The 24,880-nt window shown below is 37.8% G+C and overlaps 1 protein-coding gene across 1 annotated transcript in view; it reads right to left on the bottom strand.

Moving 5' to 3' along the window:
* Positions 1-121: 121 nt before the first annotated feature.
* LRP12 (LDL receptor related protein 12) overlaps positions 122-24,880 on the bottom strand; it is a 54,137-nt gene continuing 29,378 nt past the window's right edge. Inside the window, exons 3-7 of the mRNA XM_068932842.1 lie at positions 18,685-18,820; positions 16,947-17,149; positions 10,634-11,735; positions 9,877-10,009; positions 122-3,410 (exon numbers count right to left, since the gene is read on the bottom strand). Of these exons, the coding sequence (XP_068788943.1) occupies positions 2,547-3,410; positions 9,877-10,009; positions 10,634-11,735; positions 16,947-17,149; positions 18,685-18,820 (2,438 nt within the window). The 3' untranslated portion in view covers positions 122-2,546. The remainder of the gene's footprint in view (positions 3,411-9,876; positions 10,010-10,633; positions 11,736-16,946; positions 17,150-18,684; positions 18,821-24,880) is intronic.

The raw sequence follows: 24,880 nt of genomic DNA, 5'->3' as shown, positions 1-24,880 counted from the left end.
GAAGTGAAGCAACATGACTTAACAGAAGTCTCCGTAATAGATCAGTACTGTATTAACCAAAAGGAAATGTGATTGCTCCCTTTAAAAATCACTAAGAAAAAAAAAAAATCACAGCAACAAATTAGCCTCATACAAATATGAATTTTATTTACAGTTTTCCAAATTCTCAATCAAATCCAACTTCCCAGTTTCATGTGTAGCAATTCTCTTTTAAAACAAATTAAACATTGTATTCCTTTTTACATCCGCAATATGGAGTCCACAGGTACATGCTATTTAGAGCATCTAATGGAACAAGTTTAGAACATTGTATGCGTGTATATAACCTAAGATATTCTGTGAAGATGCTTTCTTCAAAATGTATCTGCCTCAGTGACAAAAAACTTCTTAACTGCTTTCTAATAACAATTGCTTAAGAAGGTTTAAAAAGCCAGTATTTTTTTAACAAGACATATTCCAATATTTTTCAGGGTGTGTTACCTTATTCATATTGCAGATTTACCTGCTCTACAAGCAGTGCCACTGAAATCAGACTAAAGGTTACCCATAGAATTAGATATTATTCAATGTGAATAAAAATGGCCATTAATGACTTTTACTCTGGTATGTGTTGTTATGGGCCAAACTGTACCTGATCTGGTACCAGTGTGATGTGATCTGTTCTTAATGTTGAAACTGCATGGGCCATTACAATAAAATCCTTTACAACTGTATTGCACATAAGTTCCTCAAAGCACAAATCTAAACAACCGTGTCCTGACCTCAGAATTTACCTACTAAATCTTGTGGAAAAAAAAACAAAAAACAAAAAACAAAAAACCCCAACCAGATGGTAAGATTGTTTAATTTTTTCATCCCGGTGTCTGTGAATAAAGAGAAGGGAAACAATATATACAGTTTGGAATCTATTCCATTATTTGCTTCTTCTGCATGTGATTTGTACTTCAGAGATGAAGATTTTTAAAAAAATAAAAGAAAAAGCCAGACAGACCTTGGATTTATCTTTAAAAGTACCTCAAAAACATAACAAAATTCAATTTAATTTTGATACATATTAAAACATTTTAGTCAGTTCTGCCTGACAGCATAACACGACAGAAATGCACAAGACTTTAAACATGCTTTAAAATGACATTCAACAAAGTATTTAAAATTTAATAAATAGCATACAATCACACACAAATACATTTCATACTGGATCTTTAAGCCTACGAAAAACAGACTGGCAAAGAATAAATAAAACAGTAGTTGACATTTTTGTTTTTAAATGTGTAGATTCTTGCTGACACGCTAATAGCCACATAGTAACCTGCTTATCACAAAATTGGAAATTATGAGCTTTTTTCCACTGATTTGTTTTGCTCCAACATGTAATATTAAAAAAAGAAAAGAAAAACACTGAAAGGGATTTCTTTCTTTCTTTTCTTCCTTTTCTTAAAGTTTTTTTAAATAACCAGTCTGCAACCAAGTAAACCAGTTTTAAATACAACGAATAAATAGGGAATTAGTAAAGCAAATTCAATTGCAACAAAAATGCAACACCCCAAGTAAAGAGCCATGGAAATATATAGCCATTGCAATATCAGACAATAATAGTACTTAAAGTGATAGTGCTTGTGCACTAAGCTCATTAGAGACCTTAATATGATTTTAGTGCAAATCCCTCGAGTCCAAACAAGCTTTATACCCTAGAGTATTAGGGAAAGATCTATTACTAGTTGGAACTTATTCTGTAGTGTATTTGTACATATTGGATATTTATAGAACTAATGCATATTGTAATATCTTCGGCCCTTTTTTACTTCAAATTGAAAAGACTAGTGACTGGGGATTTTACATACTATTTGACTGTACCATATTAGATTGCAGTTTAATAAAGTCAGTGCTATAAAAGCTTTTGCCATCAGTTTATCTAATTATACCTAAATTTCACACATCATTGCATCTTGTATTTCTGAAAGAAAAAAAAATGCTCCTGGAGAAAATTTCTCCTCCCTTTAAATAAGTTCACATTATGATGAAATTCAAGAATATTTAGACAAAATGTTGTATAAACTCAAAGAAAAAAATACATATTTTACATTAACAATCCTTACCAGCATTTAGTATATTAAGTTACAAGTATGTTGGCAATAATACAACAGAGTAAATTCCTAAAGGAAAATAATTCTGTACAAATTCACCTGTTACTATGGGGTTAAACAGGCAGCCAAATAAGTCTTAAGCAGCCATGTTTCTGTTTTGAACTACAGTACCAGGATAAACTAAACTTGAAACTAACTGGGATAAACTTCAGTTTAAAGAGTAATCAGGTTATACTGGATACACGCATTGTGTATTCAGAGCCATTAAAACGTTCACTCTAGCAGTTCCATAAGGTCATCCAGTATAGGAAATGTTTAATCAACCACATAGGCTAAAATCGTTTTAACATAACGTTGTCCTGGATTTTTTTTAAAAACTAAAAACTAGTTTTAACTGTGAAGTACAAAACAATGACAGATATTGCTCCAACTTGTACACAATCTTTCCTAAACAATCCGTACCTAACAGAGTAATAACGCCTCATCGTCACTAGTTTCACTTTTCATTGTTGCTTCTAAGCAAGTGTCGGGTATCTGGGCAGTGTGCACGATGCCACAGCGCTCACAGGGGCCATCTCGACTGCATGACCTTACACCATGATGTGTTGCACTGTAAGGCTGTCTAAGCCCTGGTCCTTGATCTGAGCTGAGATCTAGTAGAGGTCTTGAACAGTCATTCATGTCAAAGTCTGATGCTACATCAGAGACTGGAATTAACATTTCAACATCATCATCCTCTTCTCTTCCACTTACCCCATTATCAAGCTGTCTCAGAGGACTTTGGTTCTGATTCACTGAGCTTGATCTCCCTAAGGTAAAGCGTACCCAGCGTAAGCCTTGAGTCATACGACTTAGTGCGCTAGTGAGCTGGTGACGTGCTGGACTTGCACTTGGGGGCTCTACACTTGTTATTTCTCTTCCATTATCTGTGTTACCACTACTGGCACTCTGAGTGGAGGCACTCCCACATGCTCCTACTGTTGCTTCTATTGCTGTTGCAGGGGGGACTTTTTGAGGCAAAGTGGCAGCAACACCACCAACTGCTCCTGCTGTGTCTCTTCTTTCATTTTCCGTGTCTGTATCATCAGATTCAACTGAAAATAGGCTTCTGTGAGTACTATTTCTTTCAGCTTCTCTACTAGTACTTTGGCTGGCAACATCATCTCCATCTGCTGAGACCAACGCCAAAGATCCAGAATGACGTGACCTTGCAAAGTTAAAAATGCGATTCCAAATGTTACTTGATCTGCCAGCAATAGGAAGTCTGATCGAGGTAAATCCAAGCTGAGATCGCACTGCTAGTCTCAGGTTTTCCAGAACTGAAGCCTAAACAAGAAGACAAGTAACAATCAAGTATTGACAGTATGTTGGCCCTGTTTTACAATAACAGAATGATAACTACTGTACCACAAAGATTAAATTTAAATTCTTAAATATTAACAAATGTTGAATCTCTAATATTAAGGATCTGGCATATGTAGCAAAAGGCTACTTTAAACATAAAACAGGCATGAAAGAAGCCTAGACTCTTTCAAGGAAAAAAACACATTATGAATAGGGAAAACAAGTTGAAAGATTTAGAGAAGAAAAAGGAGAATAAAAAAAGCAAAAGAAGGCACATTCCTGTCCAAGTCAAAGGCCTCTGTAAAGACAGGAAGAATGAAAATAGATGCAATATAACCTGAGTATGGTGTACTGATCACAGAAGAGTAAAGCAACTGACCAAGTGCAGAAGCTCTAGTACAGCAGATACGTAAGATCAGCTACATACAATCTTACTTAAAAGATAAAGTAGTTACTGTGGATTTTAGAGTACATTACATAGTAATGTGCCACAAAAGTTTTGGATTTGAAAAAGAAAATTTCCTAAAACTCCTTAAGATTTAACAGAGGTGACCTTTTCTTATCCAGTGCCATAGGGCTGCCTAGAACAGAGATGAAATTAAATACCTTTTCTCTAGTAGGAAGACTAGAAAGTTTGATTCTTCTCCCATTCTGGCACAGTCAGTTAATTCCAGTTTCAAAATACGTTAATGCTTCTGTTTAATCAAAATTATCTTGTGTTCTAAACCAGGCATTCTCCAAATTTGGTATATATTTTCTAGTGAGTCAGTTAAGAAACAATGCATATCTGAATTTTTCTGCTGAAAATCTTGAATCACTCCTAATTTGTAAGGTCACAGCACCCTGTTAATACTTCTGACTTGGGGTTCACTTATTGAAAATCAGTAAAAATAGCACCTCAGCTAAGTAGCCCATTTCTCAGAAACATTTTGTTAACAGATCTGCTGGATGCTCAGCAATTCTGAAAAGAAATATTTATTGATGTGCTTAATTACAGGAAAAATCCATATTCACATCTTTTAAATGAAGATTATGGCCAAAAATATTTTTCGGAATACAGCCTTTCCTTCAGAAAAACACTTGACATATATGCATACGTTTCACTTTGTTTACAAACACCAAACTTCAGTGTTGTGACGCTGTCTTCTTCAGCTCCCTTCCAGTCTTTCATATGCCACAAGCATACACAGCACAACAGTGTCCAAACACAACATTTGAGGTATAACTTCAAACTTTGATGTTATCCCTTCCCTTCCAGCAGTTCCAAAGAATGATATTTAAACTCAAGCACATAAATGTGTATGCCCAGTAGCCTTACCTTCAGAAACTACTGGAGAGATTGCTACGAACCCTTGAAAATCCAGCTCTAGCCATGCATCAGTTTTAGGCAAAAAAGGGTACACAAATTAGAATGACCAAGGTTTCTCTCAGTTGAGACTACTACCTCCAGGAAACTTCAACTAGGTATCTTCAGTTCTACACAGATTTGTAATCTTGAGATGCAACTATTGCTTAAAATCAAAGAAAGCTGAACACTTCCTGCCCTAAGGCTGACACCCCCCACCACATAATTATACTACAAATTTAATTCAAGCTTTATAATTTATGAATTCAATTTACATTGTCTCTTAAATTTTTATTCTTAATGATGTTCTCTTCTGAAAAAGAAGCTTTACACAGTGTAACTTCACTGATTTAAATACAACTGAAAATTTTATCATGCAAACATCAGTACTCTATGACTTTTTCCTTATTTTTGAAGGTGATGGCCAGTATACTCCTTACTTTTCCCTATTTTTGGCTACTAATTTCCCAGGATAGCTACTCATATTTTGAAGTGTCCTCTGAAATTCTGGTCTTCATAATGGAAATTCATTAACATTCTTTCACTGATCAAAATTATTGTACGTGCATTCATACTTTTACGGAGCATGAAATTATGGTTACACAGAAAGATTCTGAGGCAGCCATGTTTTGGGATGTGCTACCATGAAAGACTGTCACTTTCATCAAGTCTTTCAATTTCTATTACATTTTAGGTTCTAAAGGTAATTTAAAACATCCCCAAAGCCACATTGTGTGGTTAATTCAGTTTAAGTCTGACTGAAGATAAAATAAAGTTTCAGTGCAAAACAAAACAAAGAACAGCTCTCTTTGCATAAGTAGTCTTTTTAAAAGCTCCAGTTACAGTCTCTGACTTCAGCCACTACACGTCTGGGTTTTCCAGAACTGTCCTCTCTATGTGGAAATTTCATTTTATTAAAAATCAAGATCCTCTGGTCACCTGTGTGGGGTCTCATGATGAAAAACAGGCCTGAGCAAATTAAGTTCATTTGGAAATCCTGATCCTATAGCTCCTAAGCCTGTTCACATGCACCAAACTTGGAAAATCCCACGCAGGGTAGGGATGCACTGTAAACACAGTGCACATTGATTTGCTCTGAGTTACCTATGCAAGAGGTCATATGCACCTGGGCATGACAACTGCTGTGTCTTCACAGACTTTCTTGATCTAGCCCTACCTCAAGAGAGGTATGAGCACAGCTGGAATCAGGGTTCCTGCTGCAGAGCAGTGGCAAGCTCAGACACCACGGGTTCACACAGGAATCCATGAACGATAATAAAGCCTGTTCATCAGTTTTCACTGACGAAACACTGCAGTGAAAAGATGCTACATACAATTAACCAGAGAACAGGCACAAGAGAAGCCAAAAAGACCAAGCTATTCTGAAAACCACCTGTTTCTAATAAGGAGATGAATTAATTCAAAAATTTCTATATATTTGCTAACTTGTAACTCTTTCTGAAAAGCTGAAAAGAAAATGAACATGTTCAGCCAGGCCTTATGTTATTTAACTTGAACAGACACATACCTATGTCACGAATTGGTGCAGCTTAATTTTGGAAAAGCGGACACGAAGACCAATGCGTACAAGCACAAAACTGCCTTTAAATAGAAACATACTGTTCTTTTTTGTAACCAGGCTGACCCATGCAATGAGAATCTTGGTTACAGTCATACTATCTTTAAACATAAAACCCACTTCCAGACAGAGCTATTAGTTCCCTTCTCCAAGTTACAGTAGAAGATACGTTTTTCTACAAAAGTTGAATGTATCCACTGCTGACAGCCTACAGCCTGCACCTACTTTCCACTATCAAAGCTGGATGTTCAGCTTGGCTTACTATACGATATTTGGAAAGTAACATCTAGTTTTGTGCAAAATTATCTCATACTTATATTATACCTAGCATAGATAAATTGTAAGTTGACATCAGAAGCTTTACTTCTGTGTTTACAAAGACCAAAAGTTTGAGACACTTACATGTTCAAGACAAGAGCCCTTCTTAGCTTAACCAAAAAAGTCAATGTGAATACAGTAGGCATTTATCGTCACAGTATCAGGGTACACTTTACACTAACTGCACTCAAACTATCTTCCTTAAACAAGCGGCTGTTTATTAAGCTTCCCTGAAATACTCCACGCGTAAGGAGAGCAACAGTTAATCAAACATTAAAAGATTTCAGGATCAGTAGTTAGTGGAAGCTTGAACAAAGGTCTTACTTTGAAGTGGCTAGGTTTTGCCTATGTACAAAAGGATAAATATTAGTTGCTAAATACTAACTTTTGGTTTATCAGCAGGAGATCAGTACAGCTACATGCAGTCTCTCAAAAGAAAGAGAGCAGACTAAAGAACAGACTAAAACAAAGAACAGGCTATAACTGTAATAGGAGGAAAAAAAAAGGACAGTGAATGAATTAGTAATGCAGCCCAAGGACACTGAGCATGGCAGGGGAGGAGACAAAAGATCGCAATTGTTCTCAACTCAAAGGCTACAGTAGGCACATAAAATAGCACGTGGTCACCATTCAAGAAGAATGCAGAAATTTGATAAGGACATGATAACTGACGTTGTTTGAACTCTCTATCACCACAAGTAATCCTTGCAAGATTACTTGGACCCAAACACCCTGCTGCTTCTGAGCATGGAAACATGAAAGAACGAATATATTAAATTTATGACAGAATAAGCATAATGAAATCAATTTTGTTCAAAATAAGAATCAATTCCCCTTCTTATGGTCTTGTCATGAGGGTTTTATTTATTTATTTATTTATTTTTTAACATTCTCTGCAATACTAAGTAAAAGTAAGCTTTGCTACCTTAGCAACATGCCTCTTCAAAATGCCTGTACACAAATGCACGCAGCATGGGGAATAAGCAGGAATAGAGATCTGTGTGTGGTTGCAGGACCATGATCTCATTGCAGTTACAGAGACATGGTGGGATACTTTGCATGACTGGAATGCTGTCATGGATGGCTATGTGCTTTTTAGGAAAGACAGGCCAGGAAGGTGAGGTGGTGGAGTTGCTCTTTACGTGAGGGAGCAACTAGAACGTATGGAGCTCTGCCTAGGAGGGGATGATGAGCAAGTCAAGAGCTTATGTGTAGGGATTAAAGGGCAGGCTAACCTGGGTGACACTGTTGTGGGGGTTTGCTACAGGCCACCTGACCAGGAAGAGGAAGTCCATGAGGCCTTCTACTGACAGCTGGAAGTAGCCTCACGATCACAGGCCCTGGTTCTCATGGGAGACTTCAACCACCCTGACATCTGCTGGGAAGACAGCACAGCTAGGCCCAAACAGTCAAGGAAGTTCCTGCAGAGCACTGAGAATAACTTTTGACATAGGTGATGGAGATGCCATCAAGGAGAGGCATGCTGCTGGACCTTGCACTAACAAAGAAGGTCTGGTTGGAGATGTGAAGGTTGGGGGCAGCCTTGGCTGCAGTGACCATGAGACAGTGGAGTTCAGGAACCTGAGAGAAGGAAACAGGGCAATCATCTCGGAAAGGTCCTGGAGATCAGGAGAGGTGCCTGAGGACTGGAAGAAAGACAGTGTCACTCCAGTCTTCCAAAAGGACAAGAAGGAGGAGCCAGGAAACTACAGGCCTGTCAGCCTCACCTCCATCCCCGGAAAGGGGATGGAACAGCTCATCCTGGAGGTCCTCACTAAGCATCTGGAGGACAAGAAGGTGATCAGCAGTAGTCAGCACGGATTCACCTAAGGGAAATCATGCTTGACCAATCCGATAGCCTTCTCGGAGGGAATGACTGGCTGGGTAGAGGAGGGGAGAGCAGTGGATGCTGTCTCCCTGGACTTCAGCAAGGCTTCGGACACTGTCTCCCATCACATCCTCACAGGGAAACTCAGGAAGTGTGGGCTAGATGAGTGGAGAGTGAGGTGGATGGAGAACTGGCTGGATGGCCGAGCTCAGAGGGTTGTGGTCAGTGGCACAGAGTCTAGGTGGAGGCCTGCAGCTAGTGGTGTCCCCCAGGGGTCACTACTGGGCCCAGTCTTGTTCAACGTATTCATCAGTGACCTGGAGGAAGGGACAGAGTGCACCCTCAGCGAGTTTGCTGATGATACGAAACTGGGAGGAGTGGCTGACACCCCAGAAGGCTGTGCTGCCCTTCAGAGGGCCCTTGACAGGCTGGAGAGGTGGGCGGAGAGGAACCTCAGGAAGTTCAACAAAGGCAAGAGCAGGGTGCTGCACCTAGGGAGGAATAATTGCATGCTTCAGTACAGCCTGGAGGTTGACATGCTGGAAAGCAGCTCGGCAGAGACAGCCCTGGGAGTCGTGGTGGACAGCAAGTTGACCAGGAGCCAGCAAGGCGCCCTTGTGGCCGAGAAGGCCAATGGCATCGTGGGGTGCCTTAGGAAAAGTGTTGCCACCAAGTCGGGGGAGGGGATCCTCCCCCTCTACTCAGCCCGGTGAGGCCACATCTGGAGTACTGTGCCCAGTTCTGGGCTCCCCACTACAAGAGAGACGCAGAGCTCCTGGAGCGAGTCCAGCGAAGGGCTACTAAGAGGACGAAGGGACTGGAGCGTCTCTCCTATGAGGAAAGGCTGCGAGAGCTGGGACTGTTCAGCCTGGTGAAGAGAAGACTGAGGGGGGAATCTCATCAATGCGTATAAGTTTCAGAAGGGAAGGTGTCAAGAGGATGGGGCCAGGCTCTTCTCGGTGGGCATAATCATGCCTAAACACATATGCACAATGGCATGAACTACAATTTTGCATTAGAATTCTTAATTCTTCCTTCTCAGACTTCCAAGTGGTATTCTGCTGTCTTAACAGCGTATACACCAACATTAATAGAGAACATAAAACCAGGTCTACTAATCCAGTATTTTTTATGCAAGAAGGATTCTATAGTATGCAATACTGGCATTCATTACTAAGAAAATAAAGTCTCAAAGTAAACTGTGTGATGCTACCATATCCTAATGATTCTGTCCAATAGCTAAGCTTAGTTTAAAAGTATAGGTTTGAAAGGAAGAAAAGGGAACGCTGTAAAACCAAAATAAGATATATGAAAGATAAAATATTTTTATTTCAATTTTCTTAAATTTTAAAGTCTGCCCACTATTTTGAAACCTTACCTGGTTTGGTGAACAAACAGGAAAATCTTCAACTGGTGGAATTAAACCCTGGGCAATTAACTGTCCATAAGATGGGGGGGCTTCTCTTCTTAACAGTTCAGCCTCAACCCTTGACAAATGAGTTTCAAATGATCTTTTAAAGAGAAAAGAAATTTCATAATACGTAAGTCTATAATATATATTCATATTTAAGAGTAAAATTGCATCAGACATAATCTGAAATAGTAAATTTCAACAGATGAAATCTTATTAGAAATCAGTAAAAATACATATAACAACTTTGTTTAGTCATTCTTACAGGTCCGTCCAGGTGAGTAAAGAAGAGAAACAAATCATCAATACATTCCTAAAAAAACATGGGCTAAATATATAAGGCCCCATGAGAGATGCGTATAATACTTAAAGGGGGAAAAAAAAAAAAAAAAGTAATCCTGGCATGGCATGAGATAGTCCGCAACAGAAGAAACATACTCATAAAGGCAGACAAGAGACATTAATTTAACTGCAGAAATGCAGCTTCCCCACACCTTCTTTGGGCAACCACATCTCAACTGTCAACAGAAAAGTTATCAGAATAATTCTACCTCTTTTTAACTACACTCCTTTTAACTGTCAAACAGAAAGGAGGAACATCACCTTTAGAAATCACATATAACAATAATTGTACGTCAGTAAGAATGCTTTAATATAAAAGAGCGCTCTAATAACAAAATAAGTAGAAGTATTTTGAGTGCTCGAGGCTATCTGTTCTACTTACCTTCGTTCAAACATCCTGAGTGAGTACAATTTACAAGTACATCCCAGTGCAATGACAAGCAGCAATCCACAAATAAGACTGCCGATGACAGCTGCAGTTATTACTCTAGTGGGCACAATGACTGGGCAATTCTCTTCATCGCTGCCATCACCACAGTCATCTTGAGAATCACAAACCCAGCTTTCAAACACACAGCGGTTATTTTTACAGTGAAAATTTCCTGGCTGGCAGAAGAAACAATTTTTTTCATCTGAACCATTAGGACAATGATTCTGGTAGTTGCAGCGATCTGACCGAGGGTAGCAAACACCATTCCGAGAACAGGGAAACTCATCTCTTTGGCACATGGTGCAGTTGGCTTCATCCCTTCCGTTTGGACAGTGCCAGTAGCCATCGCAGCGCTGCTGCTCTGTGTAGCAACCCCAGTTTCCACCACATGGAATTTCCCAGGGCAAACAAAAGCCATCTACTTGATAGGTGGCATTGAATCCTCTTGCAGCATTCACTTTGTCAGCGCAAAAATGCACTCTTATCTGTCCTGAGGATGACACAACTGTAAGGGGAGCATGAGAGTCAAATGCTGTTAGCACACGCAAAAGCCTCCGTGGATTCTCCTCTAACCCATCGTATATTTTGACATAGTCTCCATAACCAGTACCATCAAGTTTAAAATCAGTAAATCGCAAAATTACTTTGCGATGATCACCAGTGTCTATTAACCAGGTGCAGTTGCTTCCAGGTGGATAAAAGTCAGGATAGTTGGGAGAACTGAAAGTACCATAAAAGTATTTTAACCACTGCCTGCAAGTTGGCACATCACAGTCTATTTCATCTCCCAGGTCAAGACAATCAATGTTACCATCACATTTTGAGGATTCTGGAAGGCAAGTGTAAAGCTTGGTGAAGCGAGAAAGACAGTGGAACTCGTTGTAAGCACAAGGTTGAAAGGAAGAAGCTGTTGGAGGACTAGCTTTGGCACAGATTTCTTCATCAGAGTTGTCTCCACATTCATCCATATTGTTACATTTCCAAGTTTCTGGAATACACTTCCCATTAGCACAATGAAACTGGTCACAATCACAATTTGGTTCATCAGATTTCCCTGAAAAAAAGGACATAAGAATATTCTTTTTTTAGAATGTAGCACTTTGTGGTTGGTGTTGCATACGCATTTGCAGCACCAGGTGGTTCAGAATGGCAAGACATGCAACTGTTTAAAGTCTCTGTAAATCACCACAATATGTTTTAATGATAAAATAGCTTTTTCCAGTTTAAATACTGTCAACAGATCAGCATGAGCCTCATTCTTAGCTGCTTTGAGTTAGTTAACTGTAGTCAAGAAAACCATGCTCATTCTGCTCATTTACAGCAGCTGAAAAATCTGGCTCCTAAGATGCTAAAATTAAGTCAGAAAAATATTGTTTCCCTCCTTCCTCACTGAAACTACAATAACTTTTTCCTGCAGTAACAGTTACCTGATCAAACACTTTCATAAAAAGCTGTCAGCCCACTGTCCTGTTTTCTTAGGTTCCTACTTTGCACCAAAGGATCTATAGCAAGAGTGAAAAGCTGACTGTTAAGATCACCCTTTATCTCACCTTAAGTGAGAAACCACTCTCCCCCTCCTTCCCATCATTTGTTCCTTCAGCAATTAAGAGAGCAGACTGCAGTAAGAGATAGAAATTAATATAAGCCTAAACATAAAATTGTATTCTAAAAGTTAAGGATGCAAGCAGTGGTCTAGACAACTTAGAAGTTTTTTTTTTAATTCTGAAAAACGTCAGAAGACATTTTAGGACACAAAGTGAAAACACAGACACATAGGAAAATGTGGTCCACTGGCTACTACCACATTTGCAGCCTCAAAAATATTTTCCTTCAGAGATTCATTTATTAAAGCTCCAAGCATGTTAAAACACCTCAGAAACCACCAATTTCATCTCTGTAACAACTTAGCCAAATCAAATACACCTGTGTCATTTTAAGTCACTGCAGTTCCTAAAAACTATGGCACAGGCTATAAATTTGGCTATAAAAACAAACAGATGTGGTCAGTGCTCCAAAAATACATTCAAAAAATCTGTAATGCAGATAAGTCTTCCACAGCAGAAATTCAAGAAGTTCGATAAAGGTATACTAAATCTAAAGTAAGACTGTATTTTGGAGTTTTTAAAGGAAACACTAGAGGCAGCATGGTAAAGTTAACTGAAACGCAGACTCTCTCAGAGAAGCAGGTTCTACTTGCTTTAGCACAGAATAATTCAGAATGAAAGGGATCCCTGGAGGTCACCTAGTCAAATCCCCTGCTCAAAGCAAGGCTAACTTTGAAGTTCAATTGGGTTGTTCAGAGTCTTATCCAATCGAGTTTTGAATATCTTAAAAGTTGGAGATATCTACAACCCCTTTGGACAATCCGTAGGGACAACAGTGCTTAACCACTCAAAGCGATAAAACTCCTACATGTAGTTTGAATTTCCGTGGCCCTCTTCAAGTATCTTTTTTTCAGTATCTTAGAAAACATTAAAAAAACACACACACACACTTTACCTTGAAATAATCAATTAAAAAAAAGTGCTACAACCGCCTCCGCATTTGAAAACTGCACAAGTGCTGAGGCTTTTTAAAAAAGAAATACAGGAAACATAAAATCAAAAGTGACAAACATTGTGAGCATTGCTGAAGAGTGCTTAAGTCAAATTCAGTGACAGGCACTGAAAGTAAAGCAAAAACAGAAGTGTATGTTGCCAGTGATTAAGTTTTAGAAAATGCTTATTTCACTAAGAAAAAACAGAATAGATCTAGTATAAATATCATCATCTTGTTTCATTATATGTATACATATACATCATGTGTAATACTAGTATGCCAAATACTAAGTATGACTTGAAGTTGAAACTTGTATAGGTGAACTACTAGACTTGTCCTGATCAAACAGAATGAGTTTGGACCACAGAGAGAGGGCAACAGAGTGGAAATATGCATAAACTAGCTGAGTGAACTAGCTGAAGTACTGATTATACTTTAGCTCAGTGTTTTTACCTTGTAGAACATATAGATACTAAATAAAAAGTTTCCTTTCCAAAAATGTAATAATTAGAAAGCACATACAACTGGAAAGAGGTTGAGCAGAAATGGAGCTGTAAATATGTGAGAAGCAAATATTAAAGACAGTATTGCAGTAACAAGACAGGACAGAATTTCACCTAAGCTCTTGTTTCTGTAGACTGTTAATTTTCCCAGAAGAGAGTTGCCTAGGTGACCCTGATGTAGCACTTTTAACCCATGATCCTGAAGTCATTACATCAATAAAGCTTACATTTCCATCAGATATTGATTAAGTGGAAAAATAATACGAGAATAGATCACTGTCAAATCAACTTTGACTGTTAAATGAATAGGTTATAAGCTATCAGTTCATGCTTTGACTTAATTTTACGACTTTATATAAGCTAAGTACAATAAATGTAGCTGATATATACAAATAAAACTATCCTTGAACACCGTGCATACAAAGAACTTCAAGATCAGCAGAACCCAAGTGCAGTTACAGCCAAAGGACTAACACAAACCTTTCATGCATTTACAGGGAACATGACTTCTCTACTTTTCTTATCTCTTTTTTCCACTTTATGGCAGCCACGATTAGTAAACTCTGTCCTATTTTGGTACCCATAATTAAAGATGCTTCTAAATTAAAGGAAGCAGAGGAGGAAAAAAAAGAACCTTCTAGTCTAGTCTTGATGTCAAATGACATCAAGAGATCACTGTCCTTAGCTCACCAAAAATGATGATTAAGGTGACTAAATAATAAAACAAAACAGAAATATGATAACAGAAAGCTCTTCACTCTCAAAGACGAAGGCTAAACAAGGTCCAAAGATCAACAGAAGCTATGGTAAATACACGTTAACTTCTACTTTTAAAAAAGAAAGACCAAAACTCATAACACTAATTCGCCACTGGAACAAGTTAAAGACTGCTGGAACCTTCCTAATTGGAGTATTTTGGGTTTTTTTTTGTTTTTAATGAAAAATGGGTATTTTTCTGGAAGATGTTATCTACTTCAAACAAGAATTAATTCAAAGAATTCAGGTGGCCTATCATCTATACCGGATTTTAAACCGGAGGATCCCTAATGGTCCCTTTCGGGCCTGTTGCTGGTAAATAGTTCCCATCGTTCCAGCATAAGTAGACCTAACTTGCATCTGCACACCTAAAGTATTACTACTATTTTTTTCCCTTTTCTAAGATACTTATGCTTCTTGAAACAGGAAGAACTCAGTACTGCTTCAGCTTTCCATTTCTTTTATTTCTTGGGCATTTCTTGATTAGCCATCTTACCATATAGCAAATTATATGTCAAGTCACAGCAGTCACTGCCATTATCACCACTTACACTTACAGCTAACAAGAAGCATCATTCTTAAATGAAAAGCTAGAGTGCTGTCAGCAATGTATACAAGCTATTGCCATTCTTTACCCATGACAAATGTAAATACAAAAGGATGCAAACCTGCAGCTTTCACATATACAAGCCTATCCATTCAAATTAGGGAAGTAATGATAGACACAATTTTTAATGCGTATTTATTAAGAAATTAAATGTAATACAGAAATTGCAAGCTCATCTTAAAGAAATGACAATTACTGATCCACAGTATACAAAATAAAACACTGGGATAGCTGAATGTATTGTACAAATGTTAGTATTTCAGGAGTTCCTTTTTCACATGGGAAAGCACACACAGCCAGAAGACTATTAGAGCAGATCTTTTTAGCTTTTCTCCTAAAAGGAGCCCTCTACAACAGTACAAGACTATTCTGAACACTGAAACAGTACACTGCCTCTTCAAACATGAAGTATTTATGAAGTATCACATCAAGTACAGGAATCAAGCTCAAGCTGAAGTTTCAGTATGGTTGTTTCTGAAAAAAATATATTTAAGTATTTAACAGTAGCCTTAAAAACACTGAATTAAACAGGCTATTAAGGTGTTAACAACCTAAGTACAGGATGCTAATGTGAAGAAATCAAGTAACACGAGAAAAAAAAAATACTTAGTTTTGAAAATGTTATAGCGTCTTCCAGAAGGGGTTGAAGTTGTTTTTAAGATTGGAGGAAAAGGAAAGGAAAGGATTTCCAGAAATATTCTATTAAGCCTGTGGCTCACATCCCCTTCCTTCCCCATTCCACACCCTTATTCAAAATTTTCTTCTTCCTGGAAGTCGTTCAGGAATGCTGCCTTTCCTCTAAGCCTATAGGGACATGGAGATGAGCAGAGCAGAAGCAGATGCTAAGGATGACTGATTAGAAAGAAGCTTCTTTTTCCTTGTCATCTTTTTTGATCCAACAGTAAGCAAAAATCCGGTGGGGCATTGCCCTGCAAGCTGAGCCAGCATCAAAGGCAAGGCTGCGTTACTTCTCCTGGGACATGCTAAACTTCAAGTCACTGAAGTGTAGAGGAAGCTTTCAGGTAGCCTCAAAAAACAGGAGACAGAGAGGGAAGGCCATCTTGGCAACTAAAGGGTTGTGGACGAAGCCATCAGGTAGGAAAAGAAGGTGCAGAACACAGAACAGGAGCCAAATGTGGTTTAGACTAGAAGGGATCAGGGCAAGTTTTACTGAAGCTTGGTACAATAATTTTGAACAATGGCGGCAATGGATAGGTGGAAGAGACAGTATGACTTGTTATACATAGAAGAAGTGTTAAAAGCTGGGGTGCAAAGATTTGGAGCAGGCCAGAGAATGTAGTATAGGCATACACTGGGAAGGAGCAAGAGTATTAGAACTATTACAAACACAGTGAAGAATTTAATCCAGTATTTTTGATTATCAGGATTTAAAACACCATGATTATATAATTACATTCAATTCTAATACCTCTTAAGGGCAGAAAACAGTTTGGAACTATTCTTTACCCATGACTGGCTTCCTCCTCTCTGGGGAGCTACTGGAGTAGCTAAATGGAGCCAGTAGACCAAGAATTGCCCACAAAGCAGCCTCAAACTATTACTACTGATAACTAGCTTACACTGCATATTTGAATTATCCAAACAGAATTTTTGCATGTGCAAAATGAGCCTCTACTTGGCTAGAATGGTCTATCATCTTAATACAATTTTTTAAGAATGTAAAGCTTTTGGAAATGTTATGTGATTAAAATACTTTCTGTAATGCCCTTTTTCTCTGATATAAACTCTGAGTTTAAACTCTGAGACTACACGAAGTGCTGCAAGGTTAGTAGTTCTTAAAATGTAAAAGGGGAAAAAAACCAAAACCATAAAGCTGTACTAGTTATTATACGCAACATACCAGCAAAGTAGGCTAATCTGAAGCCTTTTCTGGAGATGCTATCATCTGAGTGAAATCTGATCCAAACATGATCCTGTGAAGAGATGTATGGTGAAGGAATAGAGGAGCCACATGCTCTGTAGCCTTCAATATTTTTGTAGCTTCCAATTGTCAGCCAATCTGAGCTGCATCTCCGTGACCCCTGAACATCAAAATCTTGAAAGCTGAAAAACAGATGTCAAAATTGCTATTAAACTGGATACTACACAACCAAGCTAATACATTACTGCAGTTAGAAGTGGAAATTGGCTGAAAGTACTCCTCTGGTATAGAGTAAAAAAAAATGGCTTCTCTATCCAGGTATTCACCTATTATTCACTTTGTGGTGACAATATCTGACATTATGAGGACACTAACAAGCCCTTCTGTCATCTAAAATAGTGTACCTGCTACTTAAGAAGTTTAGTTTTGCTACAAAAAAAAAAACCACACACATTCATTTTAAAGCAAGTTTTAAAGTAATTCTGGTCATGAAATTACTTTTATGAATCTCATTTAGTAATTTTTATATATTACTAAGTGGTTTTATTTAAACCAAATTTCAGAATTTTAGCTAATATTACTTTCAGCCAACCTGTCTTGACATTCTAAGTACACCTAAACAGTTCCAAAATATGATTTCAGGTAAGACTTGCTCCCATTTGCACTACTCAATTACACCAGAAAGGTATGTTATGGAAGATATTACCCAAGCTTTGGCTAACACTATAGGAAGACATGCTGCCATGGTAAAGTAGCACAAAGGAGAGACTTTCTGGGCAAAAACAGGTCAGCAAAGACAACAGAACACTAAACCAGAAATGAAATATGAAATATACGCTAGATAGGCAAGTGGAAGAGAGCAGTGTGAGAGAAAAAAAAAATCTTGTTTTATTAAAATATAGGCTTTTAAAAATGTTTAGCTATTAGAAATTTTTAGAAAGCTGTCTTTTAGAAGAACAATTTCACCAACTTTGCTGTGCGTTTATGCCAGTTTAATATAGATATTTAGCACAAAGATTGTTAGTACTTTAAAAGAGTAACTCATGTCAAAGTAAATATTTCATAAAGATACTCCCTTCTTCTTAGGTCAGCAGGTCCGTACCGGAAATTGAAGTAAATTTGCAGCTAAAGAGGCATCTTTCCTTTGGTAAAGATGCAGCAAAAGTCTTTACCTTAGCAAGAAAATGATCACCTTTGCCTTTAAAATGTATCATTTAATACTGGCACTGTTACAATATAAACCACATAGACTTCATATGAACAGCCTGTTTATAACGTCAAAAAAAAAAAAGCTACTTAGAGTCACTTTCTTATTAGCTTCAAAAAAAATATGGTTCCAAATTTATATAACTGTCTGTATTTTGTCCCAGTTTTCCTATTCTTCGGAAAAAGTTTGCTTCCAAATTACCCAATTGAAATGGATGCCACTTTAATCATCCAGTAGTTTTTACTGCTTTCAGTAGAAGTTGTGGGTTGTCAGAATTTTTAAAAATCTAAGGTTTTTTTCTATATATAAATACATGGAATAGGAGGTCCAGGAAACAAATGCTACATGGCTATGTAAGACCAAATTGGACAAAAGGAAGAGCAAAAAAACAGACAGAACAGATCTACATTTACAGGTAAGCAGAGGAAATTAGTGTATACACAACTGGAAGTCAAAAAAAGTCTGTCAAAACTTCTTCAATCCATATGGTTGATACAGGATAAATGTTACCTTATAGTTATGATCTCCCCTGGGTTTGCATGGATGTACCAGCTACAGTTGATTCGCGCAGGATATTCAGAGGGCCACCCTGGACTTGTGATTGTCCCACTCGGTGATCTAATTTGTTCTGTACTATCTCCACAAGCTAAAAATAATGAAGTAATAATAATGAAAGCAATGCAACTAATTCGAATTTTTAAAAGTGAGTAGGATAAAGTCAAACCAGAACTTATCAAGGAAAATATCACAGCGAGTTAGCTACAGTAGCAATAAAAACAGTGTCTAGAGTAGCTCATAATAGGCACAAGACACAACATATTAGCTGAAAGATGTTTTCAAATGTTGTCAGTGCAGAAGTTTATACTAATGTCAATTACTACTACAGATTAAAAGATGCAGACTTTGTCATTGCTATTAATAAAGTGAAATATTTTATATTTCCTATTTTTACTTTCAGTTTTCACAAAGATTCAATGCAATTTAACTATGCATTTACACCTTATACCGACAAATGCATTAAGAAGGTGAAAAATAAATTAAAGCAAAATAATCAAGTGGTTGAAATTCACTTCCTTATGAAGAGCCAGCACCTGGCCATCATTTAAATGCTCCCTTCCAGCCCTTGGCACAGAAATGATCTTCATTTACAGGATTCCAAACGCTTGGAAGAAAAAGGGCACTTTCTGCTGCACACCTCATTTATAAATACTAAAAGTTAGGTCTACAAAAGGGGCTTGTGCAACTGCATTTCTGATAATGGACTAGAAAGCTTTTATTTATAGTACTAATTCTACTCAATTGTAGTAACTAAGCCATTTGTATTCTTACTTTATTATAGGTGTACCTTTCTGCAATGGCATTAACTCAGTAACTTGTTCCTTTCACTGAAGCGCTCACAGCTCTGCTGATTTTATTGCAAGTAATGGGATTATTAATTTTGGGCTTCCTTTTCCCTTAACAGCCTTACATTCAACAGTTGTGAATATACCTCATTCACAACCTTCATATAAACAGAAAGGCCAGAACACTCCCAACTACAGAGCTTGAAATTACGACCCACGAAGTTTCAAAGGTCAAAAAACACATTAAAAATAATTCTGCTCCTTGCTTTTATTTTAAAGTTTCATCACAACTACTCCAAAACCTGTGAGCTCTAGAAGTTTACTGATGGTACAATCAGTTATGCGCAGAAGTAGTTCAAACACAAGAGCTATTTCAGATCTGGAGGAATTTTCATTATTTTCTGATCGTCAAAAGACTTAGAACGTTAAGAATTCAATTTTGAATATATATTTGATCAAATGACAAATCAAAGCTGATGTGGTGAACAAATATGACCAACTGATATTAAAAATGAACTGTATTTATAATAGGAATAATTTGTAAACAGGTTATTGATTTCCTTCCACTTTCCTCCACAATCAAGACCTTTTTTCAGGTTATTTTTTCAAGAGTATAGGGACTTGAAATTATTGACTAGCTCTAATACTAGGCAATACACAGTTAAATTATTAAATTATTATTACTGAAAGATATTTTAATATGCAATTAAAATATGCTTCTGAAAATAGGTTAAAAAGGATTAAAAGAAGAATGTTGGCAGACTTTCCTGCATTCTCTTTATCAGACAACAAATCTCAACATATTTATTTTTCAACTGTAGTTTTAAGAAAATACTGCTTTAAGTAGTTTTTCAAAACTGGAGTACTTCAATACTGGAACTTAATTCATGTATAGTTAAGTATTAATATACTTGGCTATGGAATTTAGGAACTGTTCAAACATTTTAGGAGGAAAAAAATCCCAAATCTCAAAATACATAAAGACATTCTCGTACAGGAATATTCAAATAATTGTTCGCAGACATTGTTTTAATTTGCAGTAAACCCTGTAGGTGGTGCTCTAACACCACGACATTTCGCAACAGGGTCTGTGTGTCTGTGTGTCTGTGTGTCTGTGTGTCTGTGTGTCTGTGTGTCTGTGTGTCTGTGTGTCTGTGTGTCTGTGTGTCTGTGTGTCTGTGTGTCTGTGTGTCTGTGTGTCTGTGTGTCTGTGTGTCTGTGTGTCTGTGTGTCTGTGTGTCTGTGTGTCTGTGTGTCTGTGTGTCTGTGTGTCTGTGTGTCTGTGTGTCTGTGTGTCTGTGTGTCTGTGTGTCTGTGTGTCTGTGTGTCTGTGTGTCTGTGTGTCTGTGTGTCTGTGTGTCTGTGTGTCTGTGTGTCTGTGTGTCTGTGTGTCTGTGTGTCTGTGTGTCTGTGTGTCTGTGTGTCTGTGTGTCTGTGTGTCTGTGTGTCTGTGTGTCTGTGTGTCTGTGTGTCTGTGTGTCTGTGTGTCTGTGTGTCTGTGTGTCTGTGTGTCTGTGTGTCTGTGTGTCTGTGTGTCTGTGTGTCTGTGTGTCTGTGTGTCTGTGTGTCTGTGTGTCTGTGTGTCTGTGTGTCTGTGTGTCTGTGTGTCTGTGTGTCTGTGTGTCTGTGTGTCTGTGTGTCTGTGTGTCTGTGTGTCTGTGTGTCTGTGTGTCTGTGTGTCTGTGTGTCTGTGTGTCTGTGTGTCTGTGTGTCTGTGTGTCTGTGTGTCTGTGTGTCTGTGTGTCTGTGTGTCTGTGTGTCTGTGTGTCTGTGTGGTCTGGGTACATACGCTCTGCATCTGTTCAGTCGAGAAACACAAGCACTGGCAAGAAAAAGTAGTTATTCACAAATAAATGCTTAAGTTAAATAGCATGTTTAACAGGAATGAAAAAAATCACACATACAAAAAAGGAAAAGTGTGTGTAAACCATTTTATACCCAACTTGCAAATCTCGGCAAACAATTCCACACACAAATTGGTTACGACTGAAATAGTGCTCAGCTTAAAATAAGTTGCTTCCAGACAAATTTTATACCATTACAACATTCCTCTGAGTTTGGATATCTATAAACTGACGTATTAGATTCGTCATAGAGAGCCACCAAGGAAACTTTTAAATTTGCCTGTTCTGATAACAACTTGACAAAAAAATCTCACATTGGAATATCAAAATATCGAGAACCTAACTGAGAACCTATCTTCATTTAGTTTTACAAAGTTCACCTCAAAAAACCCTAAACACGCCGTAAGTGTACATATGGCATGCGTCTGTTGAACAGAGACCTCCAAACACAGCTAGCAACTACTCCAAAATTAGCTTTGCCACTTCCTGTGCTGGCACCATGCACCCTGACAGCTATAACTCACTCACTCAACCAGTCCCTGCAGGAGTGGCACAAGCAATAGCGTTTACTCGTTAGGCAAGTTTCAGGGAAAGAAATTCTATGTGGAAATCCTGTACACCAGGCTAATATTTTCAGGTACACTGTCAACTTCCAGTTTTACTAACATTCATGTTTTAACTGGTATTTCAAATAAAGGTTAATCTCCCTATGTTTTCTTTATTCTCTTACTTAACATGGCTTTTTCTCTCTTTCCACTGAAACTAACACCAAACAGCTGATGGCAACACATAAATGTTTCCAGCGCTGTCCAACATTAGAAGCAAGAGCGTAGAGTAACGAGGGCACGAGGAAGCAAGGATGATGATCACAGGTGCCAAAAACAGAATGAACAATATACTACAGAAGAGAGAAAAGCGAGCGCTAAAGAAGGTCTGCATGCAACAGTGAGGGTGCAAGAAGTAACAGCGAATGGACATGAAAAGGGAACGACAAGTTCCTTGACCAAAGGGTAGCTACATAACCTAAGTACACCTGCATACTTGGTATACTTTCATGCATTTTAATCTATTACTTAACCAAGGAGACAACAGGCATTTCCCATTAGTGCAAGAGTTTATAAAAGCAAAGACTACTCACTGCGTAGAAGCTGCACTGTCAGAATTATTTCTCAGAGTTTTAAAAAGGTCCACTCGATTTTAAAATAATACAGTTTAAAGTACATCTACTATATAAAACTAATAACAAGCCTTTTAAAACAATTCCTAAACTTCAGCTCAGTTAGCATATGTTTCTTCTAAAGCTTTTGACAAAAGTATTTTAACATTGATTTTATTCATGCACTGATAAACATGGGGAATGTCAATGACATCAAGAAGGGAATCAAAAAAACCAGCTCAATTGACAATGTATCACACCCTCAGAAAGTCTATCAATACAGATAGCAACATTTTTCCACTAAGTTATGGAGATTTTGCACTTCTAATTTCAATCACAGTTGCTAGCAGCATTCTAGGCATCCGACCAAGGTATAGGTCAGCTATGTCTGTGGGAATTTAAAATTATAGCAACATAGACCAGCTTTGAGGTCATTTACAAAGAGCATTACAAAACACACAGCGAAGAACAGAATGAAAACTAGCAGAGTCAGAAAAAAGGAGATGAGATTGTAACTGAGCCAGGAGCACAACACACAAATTGTACAGAAATCAAGATGCATAGTGATGCAAGTCCAAGTTATTTTCAAGTCTCATGCTGGTGGCTACAAGCCTTTTGGGAGGGACTGAATCTCTCCTGTACAATGCATTTATAGACAGGCGTTGCATTACTGACTTTTCTCTCGATTCCCTCTACACCGCTACATTCTTTGGTGCAACTCTGCTCATGCATCTCCCATCTTTTTTAACACTCTTTCCTTTATTAACCACCTATTTGTAATTCTTTTCGCTACTTTGGCCTCACATCTCTGCTCAGTAGATTGCAATGCTGCAATTAGGACTGAAGATGTTTCACAGACTACAGTGCAACATAGCGGACATAAGCCCTGTACGTGGCTTTCTGGTATATTTGGATTTTCTTACAGACTTAAGCACACGCTGTAGAAAAGTCTTCCTTATTCCCTTCTTTCTGAAGTTTGTTCATCTCCCCACATTGCAGAGCGTGACCACAAACTACCTAAGGGATGTTATTGGAAAAGAAAAGAGGGCTAATGAAAATATTATGGTATAACATTTGAGTTTCAAGTTACAACAAGAAAATAAACAAGAAACTTATACAAAAATTACCTAGCAAGATATCTAGAGAAGTAAAGTACCTGTAGTAATAGTGAACAACATGTCAAGGAAAACAGTCACTTCAGAAAAGCAGGGAAAGGGAGATTAGGGATTTATCTTCACAGTAATGCCAGGAGATTAGTTGAGAAGATAAAAGAATTAGCTTTCAATGTGAACCACAGGATGATAAGGCATGCATTATATTGGACATGGTAAGGACATGAATGCGGCTGGATAAATGATCTGAAGGAGTTTAAAACAGCTTAGAGTAGAAAGAGAATAATGTTGTGATAAAGTCTAAACCATGAACAGGGAGGATAATTATTGCATTTGTAACTCTCGGGACCCACCTCAAGTCTGATCTGGAGCTCTGCTGCAGAAGGCGGCAAAGGAATCTTTGCCTCCAGCTCAAGCTGAAAAGTTTTAATTTAGAATGCCCTTTGCTCTGCGATACAGAGACACAACGGATAAAAAGGAGTCATAGCAATTTGTACTGTTGTGAACAAAATGTTTTCCCAGTGTTGAAGTTTTTTTTATTTTATTTTTTTAAAAAAGGCAGGGGAGGTAGAGGAAAATGATTTTTACAGTTGTGACAGTTATGGCTCCCCATACTCCAAAGAGTACTCCTGAAGAATTAGGCACAGTACGTGTCTTTTGCCTCAAAATATTTCTCAGTTTTTCAAGGTTTAAAGGCATAAACACCGGTTCATTAGTGATAGCTCATATATAAGAGACAACATTCCTTTACTGCTGTTAGCAGAAAAAGTGTGCTCACATATTAGAGGTGTACCTGCACATTGGCAGGTATAATGTACAGCAGAAGCATAACTACCAGAGACCACAGAAGTCTGTGCTATTAAAATATAATTTAGTTAGGTCAGTCATGTAGCTTTGCAGTGGCAGTATGACAGGAAACCTGCCATCAAGACAAATCATTTCATTTTAAATCCCTTCTCAGTAGCAACTGTCTAAAGACATCTCTTGCTTGGTCTCAACATCAAGTCAAAGCTGGACCTAGAAGGATTAAAAGTGAGCTGTCTTTGGTTTTATTTAACTTAAAATTCCCTTGACTTTAAATTCTCCTGATAAATGAAAATTGTTCAGGTATGTTTAATGAAAATATAATCTGCAAATTCAAAAAAAATGTTTGGGAAACCCACAGATTATTTCAAAAGAATTCACAAATCATATACAGTCCATCCTCATCTTTTATACCTAGACTATGCACCTACACCGCAAGACACCTAT

Source organism: Struthio camelus, chromosome 2 (assembly GCF_040807025.1).
Source record: "Struthio camelus isolate bStrCam1 chromosome 2, bStrCam1.hap1, whole genome shotgun sequence".
Classification (NCBI taxonomy): Eukaryota; Metazoa; Chordata; class Aves; order Struthioniformes; family Struthionidae; genus Struthio; species Struthio camelus.
The sequence above is the reverse complement of the archived record's forward strand: the minus strand, read 5'-3'. Positions and strand labels throughout refer to the sequence as shown.